At 45.1% G+C, this 22714-nt stretch overlaps 1 protein-coding gene across 1 annotated transcript in view; it reads right to left on the reverse strand.

The window, feature by feature from the left end:
- hsf5 (heat shock transcription factor family member 5) overlaps positions 1 to 16392 on the reverse strand; it is a 141060-nt gene extending 124668 nt beyond the window's left edge. Inside the window, 1 exon segment of the mRNA XM_038813971.1 lies at positions 15664 to 16392. Coding sequence (XP_038669899.1) covers positions 15664 to 16246 — 583 coding nt within the window. The 5' untranslated portion in view covers positions 16247 to 16392.
- Positions 16393 to 22714: the final 6322 nt, after the last annotated feature.

A 22714-nucleotide genomic window follows, 5' to 3' on the forward strand; every position in this document is an offset into this window, starting at 1 on the left:
TTGCATATAAATTTTGAGATGTAATGCAACCAGAAATGATTCCATTTCTTCAATGTACACTTGGTGTAAAACATACTCTGGGAGGCAGCACGGTAGCACAGCCATTAGCACTGATACTTCACAGCGCCAGGGACCCATGTTCAAATCCAGCCTTGGTTGACTTTGTGGAGTTTGCATATTCTCCCCATGTCTGCTGGGTTTCATCTGGGTACTCTGGTTACTCCCACAGTACAAAGATTTGCAGGTTAGGTGGGGTTATGGGAATAATGCAGGGGAGTGGGATATTCTTTTGGAGGGTCGTACAGACCTAATGGGCAAAGTGGCACTGTAGAAATTGTATGGACATTCTATGGAGATCATGCAGGTTAATGCCCTGTATCATGATGGCAGTCATATCATGATGACTTGCAAGCAGTACACTGCAGCATCTGCATTTGAGCTACCATGACAAATTGCAAGATGGCAACTGGGTAATAGAGGCTGTCTACTGACTACATAACTCTAGATTCACAAAATCCATGCTGCTACACAAAATGTGACCAAGCAGATCAGTTGGGAGCTTAAACAATGCTTCCACTTCATGGACTGCTCTGGCGGAGCCCTGGGACCTGCCTCTTCCACCTATAGTGATATCATGGCACCGTCAAAAGACTGCTAGAAATAGAAATGTGCAGGGAGCCACATTAACCAAACTTCGCACAACCAAAGATCTGCATGAAGAGAGAGAAGGGGTGTTCTTATGCAGTACTGCCACAGTGACTGCAGCATGGCTGGTAGATGGCTGCTGACTTTCACCGTGGGGGTGAGGGGGGGGGGGGGGGGGGGGGGGGGGGGGACTATAGGCAAGGCGCAAACTCGTCCGGTCCTCTAAGGCCTTTTGCGGACTGCAATCGTGGCATGGTGGCAGCAATTCAAGCAGGTTGACTGACAAGCAAAAGAAAAAACAATAGCAGTGGTGAGAATGATTACTGTCATTCTGAGAGATTCTAAATGTGGCCACTGTCACTCCCATTGTATGGTACCTTTGCAATCCTCGCATGTGTTGGACGGCAGATTGTTGGAATACTGTGAGACCCTACAAGCCCCTTTCTTCATGCTTATCTGCAGCCACTTGAGCTTACATGACTTCTATTTGTATTTCCACTGCAGCACCTAAACATTGGATTGCTTAGAATTCTGCTCCAATATTTAAGACATCAGCTATCAGACACTGCACGATGGTTCAAGTGTTCTCATCTACCAATTCTATGCTGGATAAAATGGAAAATCTGTGCGAAGCCCTGAAGCAAGTGGTGTTCCTCCATGCTCCTTAACAGTGACCACAGACTTTGTCAGGCCTGCCAATCTATCAAGCATTTCATTATGAAGTTCTTGGGAGAAAAACCAATTATATATGCAATCAGAACCATTCAGTATCAGAAATGTAGGAGCTGTTAACATAGCCCTCTTTTTTATGATCTCTTCATTTTAGATTCCCACTGCTGTACATTTATTATGGCCTCAAATGACCAAAATGCATAATGCAATTTCCAATACACTACATCTATCAGATTGTTTTTCTGTAGGGGCCCAATCAATGTCCTAGTACAAGTCCTCTGGTCAAACTGGTCTCCAGCCTTGCCCTCCTGTGAACTGACACCTGCACTATCTTTGTCCCCTGCCTTGACTGCAAACCACTTATGTCTCACCACATGTAGATTCTTCCTCTGAGCTACGCTCTGAAGTACATGCAATGTCTGTATCAGAATTGATGGCTGTGGGCATGAGATTGTGTGATGGCATTTATTCTTTATCTTAGTCTTTCTGTTCTTTCAACTCTTATTCTTCCAAGACTGATTGGCCACATATCAGTTTTGGGTCTTTGAGAACAGCAAGACACAAAGGTTGTCTGGAGAGGATAGAGAAAGCAAGAGGTTCATGCCTACAACTTATATATCGGAAGAAATTGTGAGATGATGGGAATCTGGGATGTGAGAAGGAGGATTAGGCATGAGCATGCTATCATGTTGGATGGTTTCTGCCCCACTGGTGTCCACCTTCAGCCAAAACCATTCCAATAAAGTGCATAATTTCCTCCATGAGGTAAGGACATGTATCTGAGCCTGTCCCCGTAGTTGCGAGCTGTTGTCTCCAGCTTGCACACCTTTTCCTGCAAGAAGGAAGAATGTATTTTAATGTGTTTCAGTTATATAGCTGTCATGGTTGAATAGTCTGCAGAGTGTGCAATTCATATGATGTGGATGTAAGGCTTGCAGTGGTGATAAATGTATGATGGTGGGATAAAGCGCTGCATGTGAGGCAAGCATTGATAACAGATTGTTGGCAGGTGAGAGACGAGTGTGTATAGTGAATTGAACAGCATCAGTTAGTAGAAAATAGCATTTCAAGCTGCATTCACTGAGCTTGAGCAATTGTATGAGGTGCCTAAACTTATTCAGGTATTGCGTCCAAGTCCTTGAGGCTAGACTACTTACACTAACACCATGGTTATCTGGTTCAAATGCCTGGGAATGTGTCTGGAAGGTCTCCCGATCCACTTCCTCTCCATCTTCTGCACCAGGGCATAGTTTGCATCTGAGAATCTTGAAGCATACCCACTCACTTCTTACACCAGGAGTCACTCTTCTTCCTGCTTAGAAAATCTTCCCCAGCCACTTGCAGCACCTGCTCATGTCAGAATGAATCTTCCTTTCAGAGTTATAGATTGGCTTTAAGTAGTGCAATCGAGTTTTAAATGATGCTAGCCTCAAATGAATGTGGGGCTCCTGCTGAGACTTGCAATCATTTAATAGTGTGCTTAGCAATGAGTTGCACAGACATTATGTAAATCAGCAGGCAGCATGAAGCTTATTGCATCAGAAGAAATGGTGTGAGATAATCGCACATCATGATCTCCGTGTCTGCTTTCAGGGATTATCCACTTTTGCTCCTGATTCTTGCACGTTTTTGAGGATGTTCCTGAGAAAACATAGCCATGGTATAAACAGGCATCTGCGATGTTCCTGAGAGTTACACTGGTTTGCTGCCTAAAGTATTGTAAGAGTGAGACCTGCTCTGAAGGGCACCACACATTGCTGGCACTCAGTGGTGCTGCTACTCTTCATTGGTAGCTCCCAATGTACAGAATCTGTATCAAATGCATCCCTCCAGTCTGGATCTCCATTCTGTACCTGTGTGAATATCTATCTGAGCTGGTGCATATTTTGCATGAGTCCTGTATTAGTGCACCTTCAGATGAGCCAGGTCCTCTAAGGATTTGTTGCCCATCACATCCAACAACGAAAGCCGTTTGGATATTTTTTTAAAAAATGAATTAGCCATGGCATGTTCGGAATGTTACAAGTTATTGCGATAAATATTATCATATATCTCACTCATTGTTGAAAACAGTCAACGTGTCTGAGTGGTAGATGAAATATGGGTGGCTTTTATCAAGTAACTGAGAGCTTCTCATCTCTGACAGCCAGGGACTCAAAAAGTCCACTAATGTCCAATGGCTCATTTCCTGCAGTTGTCAGTTGCATGATTTGTGAGGCCCATCCAGTTCCCCCCTTATCCCTGATGTTCACTGCTCTCTTCTCCTGCAAGGAAGGAAGAAGGTGCATGAGTAAATGTAATGGCATGTATTCATACAAAGATGCATTTGGTGAAGATTACTATGAGGGAAAGACATGACATTGCATGATGATTGCAGTGAGGGAAATGGGTGTAGTGGATGGATGGATGGACCTGTGAGGAAGTAGAAACAAAGCGAAAGATGGATGCATCTGGAAGGTAAATGAGCAGTAATGTGTTGGGAACAAGTGTGAGAAAGCAATATCAGAAGCTATGGTGATACACACAACAGGATGTGGGTGAATGTTGTTCTGCATTCATCATTTCAGCCCTGCTTAGGTGATGAAACTACTTTCTGCATTGAATTCAAGAGTGTGGCACCAAGCTTCTGCTGCTGGACAATCATGCCTTCTATGTTTCAGCAGCCAGCTTCTTCCTTCCAATGCCAGGAAAATGTATTTTACTCTGTCTCCTCACAGCCCCCAACAGTCCAGGGAGGCTAGTGCAGGACAGAAGCAACATGACTACTGCCAAGAATACAGCAATAATGTACTGCACATTGCATTTCCCCCCATTTCATGACTGTTCAAAGTTGACATTGCATAATGTGTAAACCAAAATCAGTTTCTTCCAATATTGTATGTGACTCACTAGACTTACAATTACAGCCAATATTTACAACATTCATTACATGTCAAACATACAGGCCAAGGGGATTTACTCAGTTTCCAGACCTGAGTGCACTATGTCTGAAAGATCTTAAAGAGTTACCTTATCCATTGCACCTTTTTGGTGGCTTCCCCAAGTGGGTCCCTTAGTACATTGTTGCGATGTGCCAGTCAGAAACACTTGATCATGGACTTTTCTTTGCACTGGAAGATAGTAAGTTTGGCCAGACCAAAGAGTATCTTTCACGGAATGGGTGGTCCTCTAGCTGCTGGAAATGTTTCTCTTGGTGTGCATTCCTGGTAACGTCCCGTGGAGCAGAGACCAATAGTGCATTTCACAAAACCGATGGTCCTTCAGATGCTGTAGATAGTTTTCTTGGTATAAATCCTGGGGAACATCTCAAAGGACAGTCTTGCATCACAAGTTATTATGATAAATATTACAATATATCCCACTTGATGTTGAAACCAAGTGAATGTGGTTGAGTGCAATATGAGTTGTAGATGGCTTTTATTTAATTGCTCAGGTTGAACCTCAACAGAATTGAGATTCTGTTAAATTAGTTTGATGGTCTACTCAAGGAAACATTTGACAGGATCCACCACATCCTTTGGATCCTCCTTGAGGATCTCAAGGATGTTATGTGTGGCACCACTGCCTGGTGGACTTGTGATCAAAGGTATTTTTCTGTATCGACGTTTCCATGACAGATAGGTGGTCAGCATAGTCCAAACTGAATGGAGGATTTCACGGCCACATCCATCCCTTTGTAACACCAACAACAGGTAGAACCTTATCACGAGGTGACACTTGCAGTTTGTGCACCAAGGGGCTACGCACGGCCTTCTACTATTGCACAGAAGGATTAGGTCAGCAGATGCATGTTCCCCTCCAAGCCATTTATCATCCTGACTTGGAAATATACTGCCGTTCTTTCATTGCTGCTGGGTCAAAATCCTGGAACTCCCTAACAGCACCATGGGTGTATCTATACTACATGGGCCACATGGATTGCAGCAGTACAAGACAGCCAGCACCACATTCTCACGGGTAATTAGGGATGGGTTATGAATGCTGGCACAGCCAGCTGCCCACATTCCATGAATGAATTAAAAAAAACACAAACGCAGCTAGTTTGTCCAGACTCTCCTGCACACTGTAATTTAAGACATCCATGATAGACGGCAGTAAGGTCTGAGAGGTTGTGCTGCCTTGGGCTTCATGTCATACATCCCAGTATAAAAGGATTTGTTGAAGTAGTTTAGGCTGTGATGATATTACTGAGCCTTCTTCTTCCCTCAGGCTGCTGATCACAGAGCTCTCTCTATGTACACTTTAGAAAAAGAAAAGCGAGTATGTTTCATCCTGCTCCACCAAACGACTCTGGACTAGAGATCTCCACAGTCAAGAATGAAGCCTTCACCTCTTGGAAATTCTCCTTGACATTGACCTCTTTGACTGCAGTAGGAGCAGATTTTGCGTGATTTTCTGGATTTGGGACATTTCCCTTTTTTTCTCTCTCTCTTGTTTTCTGGATACCTTTGAGGGCAAAGAACCTCTTGATGTCTGCCTTGATAGCATTAAGTTGCTTGATATTTTCTGTGTGAACAATTTCACTTTCAACTTCCATGTCCTCCTCCCAACTGTATGGTCTTCCTTTCGGTGAAGGACACTGACTTGGCATCGGTGCATCTGATTGCGATGCTCAGGAAACAAAGAAGTCAATCCTGGAATGGACAGAACCATCTGGCCTCAATCAGGTATATCTGTGCATCACTCCATCTGCAGGATTGTTGAACATGTCGTCCAACTTGACAGGAGTCTGATCCAGTATGCTGTCAGCTCCGCCAGATCATCCAGCTGCATTAATAATGCAGTTGATGTTACTGACTAGAATGATCAGCTTGTACATCGCCAACAGCAAAGGGAGCTGTTTCCTGTTTTGGGCCAACGAGTACACAGGAATTACCCAAAGAGCATTTTTTGTACATTTTGTCTGCTTTGAGGTCTCCCCCACCCATCAAATCACCCTTTATTAAAATTGTTTGTCACAAGTAGGCTTCAAATTAAGTTACTGTGAAAAGCCCCTAGTCTCCACATTCCGGTGCCTGTTCGTGGAGGCTGGTCCAGGAATTGAACCGTGCTGCTGGCCTGTCTTGGTCTGCTTTAAAAGCCAGCCATTTAGCCCTGTGCTAAACCAGCCCCTTTAACTTTTGAGATGATGAAGTTGCCTCCCACAGCAAAATACAGAGTCTGGAGGAAGGTTCAATCATCGTAAACATTGCCTGACGGAGCTGAGGTCCAATATTTCAAAGCATTGCAGGCACAGAAGGTGAGCTTTGACCTTGACAAGGTAATCCAAGGTTGAAATGCACTGCATCTTAGATTTAATGTTTCAAACGTTAATGGAGATAATCCATTTTAAAGCTGTTTGTCACTTACAAGACCCATTGTCTTGGATGTTTCCAACCTATGGGTACGCTCCTACATACCTTTAGCATATTCCATTACATTCCTGATCTGTGCCTTTTGGATGGTGGGCAGGCTTTGGGGAATCAGGAGGTGAATTACTCACTGCAGAATTCCCGACCTGCTTTTGTAGCACAGAATTTATATGCTGGTCCAGTTAAGCTTCTGATAAGTGTTAACCTCCAGGATGTTGATCGTGGGGAATTTACCGATGGTAATGTCAATGAATATCATGGGGAAATGATTAGATTCTCTCTTGTTGGAGATGGTCATTTCCTGGCACTTGTGTGCCATGTTACTGCCATTTATCAAGACTGTATGTTGCCCAGGTCTTGCGTCATATGTCCCAGTCTGCTTCAGTATCTCAGGGGTTCCACTTCTGACCTTTTGATATTGGGATGGTCATCAATGTAGCAGCCTAAGGTGGAACATTGCTACTGCAATGATGTACCGGGACTTAAATGATTGATCTCCAATAACGTCAACCATTTTCCTTTGTGCTGGTTATGATCCAAGCAGGGAGGAGTTTTCCTCTGATTCCCATTGATGTCAGTTTTGTCAGGGCTCCGTGATGTCACACTCAGTCAAATGCTGGCTTGAGATCAGGGGCAGTCACTCTCACATGCTCTCTTGACCTCATATATTTTCTCCATGTTTGGATAAAGTCCAAATAAGGTCAGCAGCTGAGGCACCCTGGCACAACCCAAACTTAGCTACAATGAGCATATTATTACTGTGCATGTGCCGTTTGATAACCCTGCCAGTGACACTTTCCAATACTTTGCTGACGATCAAGAGTAGACTGAGGCAACAACTGCCAGGTTGGATTCGTCCTGCTTTTTGTGGACAGGACATACCTGGCCAATTCTTCACATTGTTGGGTAGAGGTATGTTGTAGTTGTACTGAAAAAGAGGCACAGCTAGTTCTGAAGCACATCTTCAGTACCACAGCTGTCAAGTTGTTGGAGCCCAGTCTTTGCAGTATCCATTGCCTTCAGCCATTTCTTGATGTCATGTGGAGTGAATTGAATTATCTGAAAACTGATATCTCTGATGGTGTGGACCTCAGGGGGAGGCCGCAATGGATCATCCACTCGGCGCAAAAGCTACTTCGCCTTCAATGCCTTGTCTTTTGTAGTTATGTTCTAGGCTTCATCATTGAGGTTGGGACATTTTATGGAACATTCTCCTTCAGTTAGTTTTTTAATTTTCCACCACCATCCATGACCGGATGCATCAGGTTTGCAGAGCTTTGATCTGATCCATTGGTTGTGTGATCATTTAGCTCTGTCAATTGCATGCTACATCCACTGTTTGACATCCTGTGTTTAAGCGTGCTTGCTGTTGCTCCTGGAATGCTCTCCTGCACTCTCCATTGAACCAAGATTAACTCTCCACCCACCGGTCTGATTGTAATGATAGAATGAGGGATAGACCGGGCCAAGTGATGACAATTGGTTGAATAAAATTCCTCTGCTGCTGATGACCCATAGCTTCTCATGGATGCTCAACTTTGTATTGCTAGATAGGTTCTAAATCTAGCCCATTTAGCATTGTGAATTAGTGCCACACAACATAATGGAGGGTATCCTCAATTTGAAGATGAGTCTTTGTCTCCACAAGCACTATGTGGTAGTCACTCCTACCATTTCTGTCATGGACAGAAGCATCTGCGACAGGTAGATCGATGAGTATGAAGTCAAGAATGTCTTTCCCTCTTGCTGGTTCGCTCACCACCTTTTACAGGCCCAATCTACCAGCTATTTTCTTCAGTACTTGGTCAGCTCAGAAACTGGTAGTACTATAGGGCCATTTTTGGTGATAGACATTGAAGTCCCCCACTCAGAGTACATTCTGTGTCTTTACAACCTCATTGTTCAACACAGAAGAGTACTGATTCTTCAGATGAATGCAGGAAAGATGCGGGAGGAGTGGTAGGTGGTGATCAGCAGAAGGTTTTTTTGCCCACATTTGACCTGATGCAGTGAAACACTCATGGAAACTCCCTCCTGATTGAATACCACTGTGACACCCCTCTGATGTGTCTGACCTGCCGGTGGGACAGGTTATACAGGTGAGTATGGCCATGTCAGGCTGTTCTTTGACTCATCTGTGGGACAGCTCTACCAATTTTGGCGCAAACCCCCAGATGTTAGTAAGGAATGCTTTGCAGTGTCAACAGAACTGATGCGTCTTTATCGTTTCGAGTTCTACATCAATGCCACATTGTCAATGCAGTTATATGCGCGCACAGTGATTGTTAGGGCACTGAACCATGTAATGAACATCGCTTCTGTGGCCAACAAATACTGATGTAAGACTTGAACTAAGAATGTCTGGTCCAGAGGTGGAAACACTACCATTGTGCCGTAAGACCTACTAACCTAGCTCAGTGACATTACCACCCTGCTACCATCTTCCCTTATTGTAGATTTATCAGAATGAAACCTGGATTCCCAGATTTACATTTTAAGGAGCGCTCAGAAACTACAGTTGTATACCTTACTAGGTTAAGAGGTGATTTGATTGCAGTTTTTAAAATATTGATGGGAACAGGTAGGGCAGATTGGGATAAATTGTTTCTGCTGGTTGTGAAGTTAAGAAAAGGGAGCAGTCTGAAAATTTGAGTCAGACGTTTCAAAAGTCAAATTAGGGAACACTTTCACATATAAAGGACAGTTAATGTTTGTTTTAAATCTAAGATTGAGATGTTTTTGTTAACAAAACATATCAAAGCAACATGGGGCAACATGTGGGTATATGAAGTTAGGTCACCAATCAGCCATGAGCTTTGAATAATGGAAGAGACTTGAGGTACTAAATGTCGTGTTCCTCTTCCTTTAACATGCAGGCTATTCGGGAGTTGAGAATAGACCAAATAATCCGCATTAGGTATTTTTTTCTAGAAAATTTAAATTTATGAACATCTTGTTATACTTTGAATTGTGATATAAATGGAAATGCCATGAGGTCACTTCCACCTTGGCTGCAAATTTGGAATCTCCAGCCTCCCTGTTTAGCCTGTGTACTCTGAGGGGAGTGATCACAACAGGTTATTTGAATGGATCCCCCAGAGGAGAAAGACCTTTATAGTCACTTATTGCTTCAGTCCTTCTGAACAGCTCTTTGGCCTTGATATGTAGCCTTGAGTTCTTAAACAGGCTACCCATAGTATTACTGCTCAGCCTTATTGATGTACTGGGTTCCACTCACGGGCAATATACAAGGACAGTGGGTGGGATTCTCCGTCCCGGAGCACCTGGATTGCATTCCCGATGGGACGGAGAATCAAGCGTCCGAGGACAATCGGGATCGGCACTGGGTGCCCACCCAGACGCGATGCTCCGATCCCCTGCTGGCGGTATGAATGAGGTCCACAATGTGCACTGGAAAGGGGGGGTGGGATGTAAACAAATGAAAATTGATTTTAATGGCCCATTTGCATTTATTTATCGGACCCGGGGCCCTCTGCTCCTGCCTCCCACGGTTCTCCGGTCCCCATGGCTGCGAATCACATGGGCGTGGATCACTTGTGGTTTTTACCAGCGTGGCCCCAATGTGGTGGACTTCATATTGGGCCAACTGTTGTGGGGGTCCCTCTATATCAAGGGTCCCTGTGGGTGCCCCCCCCCCCCCCATTACAGAGATCCCTAAGGGGGGGTTCCCTAATACAGGGGTCCCTGGGAGGGCAGGTTGGGTCACTCCCATACTTGGGGGTAGGGGAGGCATCTAGGCAATCAGAGTGTGAGGGGGGCTGCTGTGCGGTGGGGAGGGGTCAGGACCGATTTGTGATGGGGTGGGATCGGGGCCAATTTGTGATCCAGGGGGGTGGCCGGCCGCGGGAGTTTGCTATCGGGCCCTCAGCTCATGATGATGGCCTGATAGCAGGATTCCCTGGGATTCCCTCATATTCCACACCATGCATAAATTTGCATATGGCGTGGAAGACTGAATTGCGTCCTGCTTTACTACCCCAAGAGGGTAGTTTCCAATAAAGCAGCGTGTCATAGCAACATTGTATGCTTTGTGTGAGTATTAATGCTATGAATTGCTATTGTTGCTGCAATGAACCAATCTTTGTGAGGTCATCCAATACTGGTATGAAAAACTCATTGTCCGATGATGGGTGGATGTGTTGTCAATGCATGTTGTAACACTGGTGTGCAAACAGGAGTTCTGACAAAACATGGCATGCCTTTACCTCAGCCACTTCCTGCCTGTGGTTTAAAGGGAATAAGAAAAAGATAAAAGTCAGGAAAATAGCGAGGGAAGTTAACTGTTTTGAGATCTGGAGTACAGGCTCCATCCCTAGTGTAGACATCTGTCAAGACATAATTTTCAAATCTTGGGCTGAGAATAAAAGGCATCAAAAGTAGAATGAGTCAAGTGTTGTCTTGTTAACCAATTAGAATGTGATTTCCTGCTTCAAATCAAAATTGCATGAAAAGCTTCCTGTGAGAAACAATGTCTACTAAAGAGTATTACCATCCGTGGGCCGAAGCACTCTTTTCAGGCGAAACAGCGCTTCACGTGCACCTCCTCCAATCTCGTCTATTGCATCTGCAGCTCCCAATGCAGTCTATTTGGAGAAACTAAATGCAGACTGGGTGAGCTTTTTTCAGAACACCTTCAGTCCATCCGTAAGCAGGACCCAGATCTTCCTGTCGCTTGCCATTTCAACACACCATCCTTCCCTCATGTCTGTCCTTGGCCTGCTGCAGTGTTCCAGTGAAGCCCAACACAAACAGGAGAAACAGAACCTCATCTTACGATTGGATACTTTACTGCCTTTTGGACTTAACATTGAGTTCAACTTCAGACTGTGACTCTCACCTCCACCTTATTTTTTACTTCTAGCAATTTATTTTCATTTTTTCCATTGATTCATTTCCCCATCCCCTTTTCATCTCATTTTCCCTTACCACCATCTCCTCTCTCCTCACTCTACTAGGAACATCTGTTCCAGGTTGTCCTTCGATACACTACGTACCTTTGTTTTGCCATTAACACATTTTGGTCTTTTGTGCCATTACCAGCATGCTTCTTAGCCATTATCTCATTATTTACATACCTATTGTGACTTTGTCCACAATATCTTTGTCAATCTCTCCGTAGCTGGCCTTCTATCCAGCCCTTACTGCTCCACCACCAACCACCCCCCCCCCCCCCTCTCCCCACAAAAAGTCATCCATGCTTGAAACTGTAGCTATTTTCTCTCTGCACAGATGCTGTCAGACCTGCTGAGATTTTCCAGCATTTTCTGTTTTTGTTTCATATTCCAGCATCTGCAGTAATTTGCTTTTTTCTACTAAAGAGTGCCTTGACTTCCACAATTGGGGAGGCTTGAAAGAATGATTGACATTCCTTCATAGATCCTGGATGAAATTGCTGGCTGAGGAGAACTTTTTGGCTTTGACCTCTTACAATTCAGGACCTGATGAGAAATCAAATCACCTGCATGCTTATTTGTAGGCCAGCACCAGAGGTTTGAGGTTTCCATCAGCATTAATACTCACACAAAGCATACATTTGGAGAAGAGGGATCCCTGAAGTAACCAAGAAGACGGACTCACTGTTCCCCTGGCCACTTGTGGCATCTCTTGCTGAAAATACAAACTTCAAATGATATCCTGGTGCCAGGAGAGATTGAAAATACCCTAAGAATATAAATGACTGAAGTTAATCTGTACCAAGCCTATATGGAGACCACTTGCTATTAGCCAGCATAACCATTATTTTTCGACAACTAGTCAATGAACCTCATGTAATTATGTAGGAATGGTTTAATGGAAGAGTTGAATTGATGTTCAGTGACAAGTGAATGAAGAACTGATTACATCGTTCCCATCAATTTCTTGTGCAATCATTTTAATCATGTAAATACCAAAAAGATATCAAATGAAATCATGCAGTGGCATAAATAAACCGCAGGAGATATTCTGTGTGGCCATTGACCAACAGAAATGTGGAACTATATTTGATGCATTGTTTGAATCTGGGCCCACTCATTAATAGATTCTAAGATGTTTTGATGAATTAAGTTTTTCAATTGGAATGGAGATTCCATCTGCAAGCCACTTCCTTATGTCCAGTGAGATAGAAAGGTAAAGAGGCATGGGGAGGCAGTAGAGCAATGGGTTAGTTTATGATTGTTCTCGCAAAGAGCTAGCACAGACAGCAGATGCTAAATGCTTCATTTACTCCTGGAAAATTTCATGGTTCTAAAATAGCGCTTAGGAAACTTTAAACTTCAAAGGAATGTAATTTCTCATTTTCCTTCCTTGCTTCCAATTGGGCCCACTCCTGTGCTATGGGTCAGAGGAAAGAAATGTGGAATTACAAGTTCTTAATGCTGCTAGCACTAAATCGTTGATAATTCTTTGGAATTTTATTTCTCAAACGCAGTTATACAGTATTTAGGCACTAAAAATCATAAATTGTGTTTTGCTCCCATTTAGGCTCTGGCCTCAAGCTCACCTGCAACAACATGTCTGAGGAGCTCTTACACTTACTTGTCAAAACAATCGTCATTAAGATTGAGACCAGCCAATCACCTGCCTTTGCTTTTCCCTTCCTTTCCCCTAGTTCACCGGACTAAACGTTTTTTATATTTTCTGGCGCTTACCTTGCATCTTTCTCTAGTTTCTCTCCTCTGTCTCTTCATGCCCTTCCTGAGTTCAGGTTGTCCACGAGTCCCCACCTCGTGCTCTCTGGGCCTTATTTCCTATAAACTTCTGACAAGCCTTCCCACCCTGCGTGTCAGCTGTTATCATTTAGAGTTCTCTTTCCTCAATGTCTCAATTTCCTTCAAATCTGCTGCCATCACCACATTCGTTAAAAACCAACTCTTGACCCCATCATCCTTACAAGATACTGCCCCATCTCTAAATTCCCTTGCCTCTCCAAAACGCTCAAAAGTGCCATTGTCCCAGACTCTCCATAATTTGAATTTTTCTCCTCAGATTTTATCACAACAAATTTAGAACAGTACAGCACAGAACAGGCCCTTCGGCCCTCGATGTTGTGCCGAGCAATGATCACCCTACTCAAGCCCACGTATCCACCCTACACCAGTAACCCAACAACCCCCATTAACCTTATTTTTTCAGACACTAACGGCAATTTAGCCTGGCCAATCCACCTAACCCGCACATCTTTGGACTGTGGGAGGAAACCGGAGCACCCAGAGGAAACCCACGCACAAACGGGGAGGACGTGCAGACTCCGCACAGACAGTGACCCAGCTGGGAATCGAACCTGGGAACCTGGAGCTGTGAAGCATTTATGCTAACCACCATGCTACCGTGCTGCCAAGTCATGATGCCAAATGTAAGTCATTAGTGGAATCCTGTGCGACTGTAACAAAGGTGAATAATCCCATCTCACCCTTCTTGACCTGTCTTCGGCCTTTGACATCATTGATCATACCATCCTCCTTCAACAGCTCTCCAGCTACATTCACCTGGTTCCACTGTTATCCATCTAACCAGAGGCAAAGAACATTCACCTGCTTCTCTTTCCACTCCTGCACAAATACGTCTGATGTCCCTCAAAGAGCAATCCTTGGTCCCTTCCAATTTCTCATCTTATTGCTGCACTACTGAAACATCATCTGTACAACACCCAGCTTTACCTCACTTACCATCTCCCTCGATGCCGCCACTATAACTTTAACTGTCTCACTGCAGCTGTATCTCACTACCATCTCTCTCGATCCTTCCCCTATACCTAAATTGTCACACTGTCTAAGTTACATCAATAGTGCAAGAAGAGAAATATCTCCAAATAAATATTGGAAATACTGAAGTCATTGTACTTGTTTCCACCATCAACTCTGCTTCCTAGCTATTGTCTCCATCCCTCTCCTTGACAACTGTCTGAACCACACTGTTCATATTATACTTGTATCATATTTGATCCTGAGATGAGCTTCTGACCACATATCAATGCCATCACTAAGACCGTCTATTAGCACCTCCATAACATCTCCTGACTCTTTCTCTCTCATCTCAAATGCTGTGAAATAATCATCTATGGCTTAGTTAGCTCTAGATTTGACTATCCTAACACACTCCTGACCAACCTCCCATGATCTGCATGAACTTGACACCAACCAATACTCTGCTGGTTATGTCTTAATTCACAGCATGCTCATTCGCCCATTGCCCTTGTGTTCACCAAGCTCATTGGCTCCCCGTTAAGCAGTGGCCCCATTTTAAAATCCTTATCTCGGTTTTCAAATTCATTGTGGCCTTGCTCTTCTGTACCTCTGTAATCTCCTGCAGCCGGCTTAGTTCAGTTGGCTGGATAGCTGGTTCATGATGAAGAGCAAAGCTAACAGTATGGGTTCAATCCCCGTACCAGCTGAGGTTATTCATGAAGGGTCCACCTTCTCAACTGTGCCCTTCACCTGAAATGTGGTGATCCTCACCACCAGTCAGCTCTCCCCCTTCAAAGGGGAAAACATCCTATGGTCATCTGGGACTCTAGTGATTTTTAAAAATCTCCTACAGGCCCAAAACCTTTTGAGATTACTGCGCTCCTCTAACTCTAATCTCTTGAGCGTCCCCACCACTGATGGAAGTGCCTTCCGTGCCTGCAACCTAAACTCTTGGGATTCCCTTCCTCAACCTCTCCACTTCCAACCTTTTAAACACCCCTTAAAACCTACTTCTCTGATTGAGCCTTAGGTCATCTGCCCTGATATCTTCTATGAAATGAAAATCGCTTTTTGTCACAAGTAGGCATCAAATGAAGTTACTGTGAAAAGTCCCTAGTCGCCACATTCTGGCACCTGTTCGGGGAGGCTGGTACGTGGTTCAGCATCACATATAAAAATAATAATTCCCCTGTGAAGCTCCTTGGGACCTACTTTGAAGACACTAAACAAACACAATTTGTTGTTATTGCCATTCATCCCCCCCCCCCCCCTTCAACCATCAGAGTATGCAGCAGTAACTCCACCCGTACCATGTCGATCCCCTTTAGTCTGGCCAATGGAGTCCATGGAGTTGGTGAGATACCTCTGGAAGCGGTTGGGTGGTCTGGTGTTGACCTGGAGCCCCGCTGCCAGCTTGGCTTTGTTGGCACTGGTTAGCCTTTTCATGTTGATCAGAAGCTCCGGGTGGTCCTGTTTGAAGCTGGGGTTGTGAAAATGGTGCAGCAGCCCATCCCCAGCCCCCAGCTCGCCCGGCACCGGGTGCTCGCCGCTGCCTTGCCCCATCTTTCGGAAGCCGTACAGGTTGAGCTGGCGGATGAAGCTGGTGAAGTTGGTGGTCTTGAAGAGCAGGTCGGTGTCGGGCTCCAGATTGGCCCCGTTGCTGACGTTCTTGATCGGGGTGAGGAGCTCGGATTCGAAGAGCTGCTGGTCGACGATGAGCCCTTCCCCGCGGGGGTCCCAGCGGATCGAGCGGTACCGGGGGCTGTTGACGATGCGCCAGAGCTTGGCCGGGAAGTTGTTGGGGTTGATCGGCGTGGAGAGCAGAAACTCCTCCATTTCATGGCTCACAACAGGGCTCATCGGGGGAATCACCTCGGCTGATTGATGAAGCATAAAGCGGGGCAGGGCGGGGGGCCGGCGGCTGGAACCGAGCACTCCCTCTTGACAACGGATATCGATCGGTGCCAATCACTCGGTCGGGTTCCGCTGCCGATCGATCCCTTCCATGGAACCGTTGGTGCGCGTTCCCGAACTGCTGTTTAAATTCCAATCCGGCCAATCAGTTTCCGAGCTCAGGCTCGCTCGCGCGCCCACCCCATGCGGGGGCAAACGCCCGCCGCACGCGCGGCAAGCCCCAGCCGCGGCACGCGGCCCTGGCTCGCGCACCCGGGCCAGGGCGCATGCGCCTGGCGGCAAGCCTGCTGCCCGCGGCTCCTCTCCCGCCAAGGCGCATGCGCTAGGAACCTTTCCCGCCGCCTCGAGCACCGGAGTGGCCGGTAAAGCGCGTGCGAAATGCCTTGGAAGGGGGAGGCTTTCTCCCCCAACCCTCCACCCCCCAAACCCGCGGCCTCCATCCTACCAGGTGGGCCCGGGAAAGTATGTTCTGCCAATGACAATTTGCTGAGGTTCAGCCTGCTGTCATTATCTTTGCCTGTGTTAGCTGGAGTAGGTGGACGCAGAAGGTCCATTCTAATGAGCAGCTTAAATATGGGGACCTGGCTGCAATAGCTTAACAACAAATAGCCGTTTTGGGAGGGACATATCTTGACTGACCACCTTCTTGACCTACAGGACAGAAAAACTGCCCCCTCGAGTTGTAACTCACTTGCACTGGAAGTTCCAAATAGTTGGAAGCTTTGCACAGGGAATTCCTTGAAAAATTATCTAATTGAGCTGTTTGAGACGATAAAGCGGACACTCTGATGAAAACCCTATTTTATTTTGTGGCGGAACCCAAAAGAGGAAGACATAATCTTAATATTAATGGCTGAGTGGCCAGGCCACTCATGAGTGAAAGCGGGATACATTGCTTGGCACAAACCTGAATGGGAATCTGGGACTTTCTCCTCCCACAAGCTATGGAAGTTGTTTGAATTGAATCATTCAAGATTGAGATCTGTAATTTTTATTACATGAGGGCGTCAAACATTAAGAATACACAAAATAAGAGCAGAATAAGAGCAGAAAATAAGAGCAGAGGCTCCAGAGCCTCTTCTGCCATTTTATTTGTTAAGATTATGGCTGTTGAACATCTCCATCAACTCGATCTTCATACCCTATCTCCACAATACTTGATTCCTAAGTGCCCCCAAAAATCTATCTCTGAAAGGGGTTAGAAGTGGAAAAATTAGGTTTGGCATGCAGATCAATTTCTAATTGAATGACAGAACAAGCCGACTCCTGTTATTATATTTTTAATGGGTTTCCCTGATTAGCAGTCATAACTTTGGTGGCAGATCAATGGCTACCCTATTTACATAACAACTTGGAATTTCTGCTGTTCATCCACCATAATTACCATGGTTGATTGGGAAATCCTCTGAGAAATTACCAATGTTAGTCACTTGATACAGTAGTACAAATGGCATCATCTCTACAGTAAGTTTAGGTGGGATCTCAGCTACTCAGTTTTCAATTATAGACAGATATCTGATTGGTCCAGCCTCTTGATGTACCTGTGAGGCTTCCTAACCAAATCACAGAACCTTTCTATTGACTGACCTCTTGGTATGAAGAACTCCTAGAAACAGTAGATAGTTGTTGGCTGTTTTCATGGAGAAATTAGATGAATTAACCCTTTTCTCAAGAAAAGGTCAAACAGTCCCTCAAGCGTATTCAGATGAAGGTTTAGAATCACAGACAATTTGGAGTAACACTCCTTGAATATGCAACCTATGTGAAAATGATTGTCCATTAGTAGAGTTGCTACCATTTTATTAACTTCGCTATGAAGAACAGGGGCCGGAATGTGGCAACTAGGGGCTTTTCACAGTAACTTCATTGCAGTGTTAACGTAAGCCTACTTGTGACAATAAAGATTATTATTATTAAATGTAAATAATTGTTGTACAGAAGAATTATTACTGATGGACATATTCCTGTTATTTTACTATTAATTTAATCCATAATAACATGCAGTTTTTGTCTCTCTGCACTTTTGTGTTGGCTGATGGGCTAATTTATTGGAAGGAACCTGGCACATGGAGAGATATGTGGCTCGCATTGAGTACTGAAGCGTGTTTTTTATTTATTCATAAATTTTTACGGGATGTGGGTTTCGCTGGTTTAGCCAGCATTTGTTCCATCCCTAATTGCCAATGAGAAGGTGGTGGTGAGCACCCTTTTTGAATTGCTGCAGCCTGTGTGGTGTCGGTACACCTACAATGCTTTTAGGGAAGGAGTTCCAGGCTTTTGACCCAGCAACAGTGAAGGAACGGCGATATATTTCCAAATCAGAATGGTGAGTGACTTAACATAGAACATAGAACGATACAGCGCAGTACAGGCCCTTCGGCCCACGATGTTGCACCGACATGGGAAGTCAAAAAGTAAAGGCCATCTAACCTACACTATGCCATTATCATCCATATGCTTATCCAATAAACTTTTAAATGCCCTCAATGTTGGCGAGTTCACTACTGTTGCAGGTAGGGCATTCCACGGCCTCACCACTCTTTGCGTAAAAAACCTACCTCTGACCTCTGTCCTATATCTATTACCCCTCAATTTATGGCTATGTCCCCTCGTGCTAGCCACCTCCATCCGCGGGAGAAGGCTCTCACTGTCCACCCTATCTAACCCTCTGATCATTTTGTATGCCTCTATTAAGTCACCTCTTAACCTTCTTCTCTCTAACGAAAACAACCTCAAGTCCATCAGCCTTTCCTCATAAGATTTTCCCTCCATACCAGGCAACATCCTGGTAAATCTCCTCTGCACCCGTTCCAAAGCTTCCACGTCCTTCCTATAATGAGGGGACCAGAACTGTACGCAGTACTCCAAATGCGGCCGTACCAGAGTTTTGTACAGCTGCAACATGACCTCATGGCTCCGGAACTCAATCCCTCTACCAATAAAGGCTAACACACCATAGGCCTTCTTCACAACCCTATCAACCTGGGTGGCAACTTTCAGGGATCTATGTACATGGACACCGAGATCCCTCTGCTCATCCACACTACCAAGAATTTTACCATTAGCCAAATATTCCGCATTCCTGTTATTCTTTCCAAAGTGAATCACCTCACACTTCTCTACATTAAACTCCATTTGCCACCTCTCAGCCCAGCTCTGCAGCTTATCTATGTCCCTCTGTAATCTGCAACATCCTTCCACACTGTCTACAACTCCACCGACTTTAGTGCCGTCTGCAAATTTACTCACCCAACCTTCTGTGCCCTCCTCTAGGTCATTTATAAAAATGACAAACAGCAACGGCCCCAGAACAGATCCTTGTGGTACGCCACTCGTAACTGAACTCCATTCTGAACATTTGCCATCAACCACCACCCTCTGTCTTCTTTCAACTAGCCAATTTCTGATCCACATCTCTAAATCACCCTCAATCCCCAGCCTCCGTATTTTCTGCAATAGCCGACCGTGGGGAACCTTATCAAACGCTTTACTGAAATCCATATACACCACATCAACTGCTCTACCCTTGTCTACCTGTTCAGCCACCTTCTCAAAGAACTCGATAAGGTTTGTGAGGCATGACCTACCCTTCACAAAACCATGCTGACTATCCCTAATCATATTATTCCTATCTAGATGATTATAAATCGTATCTCTTATAATCCTCTCCAAGACTTTACCCACAACAGACGTGAGGCTCACCGGCCTATAGTTACCGGGGTTATCTCTACTCCCCTTCTTGAACAAAGGGACCACGTTTGCTACCCTCCAGTCCTCTGGCACTATTCCTGTAGCCAATGATGACATAAAAATCAAAGCCAAAGGCTCAGCAATCTCTTCCCTGGCTTCCCAGAGAATCCTAGGATAAATCCCATCAGGCCCCGGGGACTTATCTATTTTCACCTTGTCCAGAATTGCCAACACTTCTTCCCTACGCACCTCAATGCCATCTATTCTAATAGCCTGGGTCTCAGCATTCTCCTCCACAACATTATCTTTTTCCTGAGTGAATACTGATGAAAAGTATTCATTTAGTATCTCGCTTATCTCCTCAGCCTCCACACACAACTTCCCACCACTGTCCTTGACTGGCCCTACTCTTACCCTAGTCATTCTTTTATTCCTGACATACCTATAGAAAGCTTTTGGGTTTTCCTTGATCCTACCTGCCAAAGACTTCTCATGTCCCCTCCTTGCTCGTCTTGGTTCTCTCTTTAGATCCTTCCTCGCTTCCTTGTAACTATCAAGCGCCCCAACTGAAACTTCACGCCTCATCTTCACATAGGCCTCCTTCTTCCTCTTAACAAGAGATTCCACTTCTTTGGTAAACCACGGTTCCCTTGCTCTACCCCTTCCTCCCTGCCTGGCTGGTACGTACTTATCAAGAACACGCAATAGCTGTTCCTTGAACAAGCTCCACATATCCAGTGTGCCCAGCCCTTGCAGCCTACTTCTCCAACCTACACATCCTAAGTCATGTCTAATGGCATCATAATTGCCCTTCCCCCAGCTATAACTCTTGCCCTGCGGGGTATACTTATCCCTTTCCATCACTAACGTAAAGGTCACCGAATTGTGGTCACTGTTTCCAAAGTGCTCACCTACCTCCAGATCTAACACCTGGCCTGGTTCATTACCCAAAACCAAATGCAATGTGGCCTCGCCTCTTGTTGGCCTGTCTTGGAGGGGAACTTTCAGGTGGCGGTGTTTCCATGTATCTGCTGCCCTGTCCTTCTAGATGCGAGTTTGTAGGTTTGGAAGATGCTGCCTAAGGAGCATTGATGAGTTCTTGCAGTGGATTATGTAGATGGTACACACTGCTGCTACTGCACGTCGGTGGTGGAGGGAGCAAATATTTGTGGAATCTGTCCCAATCAAGGAGCTGCTTTGTCCTGGATGATGTCAAACTTCTTGAGTGTTGTTGGAGCTGCACTCATCCAGGAAAGTGAGGAGTATTCCATCATGCTTGGGCTGCACGGTAGCACAGTGGTTAGCATTGTTGCTTCACAGCGCCAGGGTCCCAGGTTCGATTCCCGGCTTGGGTCACTGTCTGTGTGGAGTCTGCATGTTCTCTCCGTGTCTGCGTGCGTTTCCTCTGGGTGCTCCAGTTTGCTCCCACAAGTCCCAAAAGACATGCTGTTAGGTAACTTGGACATTCTGAATTCTCCCTCCATGTACCCGAACGGGCGCCGGAATGTGGCAAATAGGGGCTTTTCACAGCAACTTCATGGCAATGTAAGCCGACTTGTGACAATACAAATTACTGATTGATTGCCTTGTGCCTTGTAGGTGGTGGACAGGCTTTAGGAGTCAGGAGGTTAGGTTACTCACCATAGGACCTGCTCTAGTACCCATAGTATTTATATGGCTAGTCCACTTCAGATTCTGGTCAATGGTAAATCCCATGACCTGAATAATGGGAGACTCAGTGATGGTAATGTCATTAAATGTCATGGTCAATGGTTTGATTCTCTCTTATTGGAGATGGTCATTGCCTGGCATTTGTATGATACAAATGTTACTTGCCATTTGTCAGCTCAAATCTAGATATTGCCCAGGTCATGCTGCAATTGGCCATAGACTACTTCAGTATCTGAGGAGTCATGAATGGTGCTGAATATTGTGAAATTATCAACGAACATCCCCCCATCTGACCTCATATTGGAAGGAAAGTCATTGACGAATCAGCTGAAGCTGATTGGGCCTGGGACACTACCCTGAGGAACTAATGCAGACTGAGATGACTGACCTCCAACAACCATAAATATCTTCCTTTGTGCTACCCAGCGGAGAGTTTTCACCCTGAGTCCCACTGAATCCTATTTTACTCGGGCTCTTTGATGCCATACTTGATCAAATGCTGCTTTGATGTCAAGGGCAGTCACTCTCACCTCACCTCTGGAGTCTGATTCTTTTGTCCATGTTTGAACCAAGACAATAATGAGGTCAGAAAGTGAGTGACCCTGACGGAACCAAAATGAGGTCAGTGAGCAGGTTATTGCTAAGTAAATGCTGCTTGATAGCAGTGTTGATGAACCCTTCCATCACTTTACTGATGATTGAGAGTAGACTAACTGGGCAGCAATGGCTGGATTAGATTTGTCCTGCTTTCTGTGTACAGAACATACCTGAGCAATTATCCAAGTTGCCGCAGAAGTACCAGTGTTACAACTGTATTGGAACAGCTTGGCTAGGGGTGTGGCAAGTTCTGGAGCACAAGTCTTCTGTAATTTTGCTGGAATATTGTCAGGGTCCACAGCCTTTGCAGTATCCAGTGTCTTCAGCTATGTCTTGATATCAGGTGGGATGAATCAAATTGGAGGAAGGCTGGCATCTGTGACGCTGGGGACCTCTGAAGGAGACTGAGATGGATCGTCCACTGAGCACTTCTGGCTGAAGATTATTGTGAATGCTTCAGCCTTGTCTTTTGCACATATGTGCTGTTCT

Source organism: Scyliorhinus canicula, chromosome 12, assembly GCF_902713615.1.
Source record: "Scyliorhinus canicula chromosome 12, sScyCan1.1, whole genome shotgun sequence".
NCBI lineage: Eukaryota > Metazoa > Chordata > Chondrichthyes > Carcharhiniformes > Scyliorhinidae > Scyliorhinus > Scyliorhinus canicula.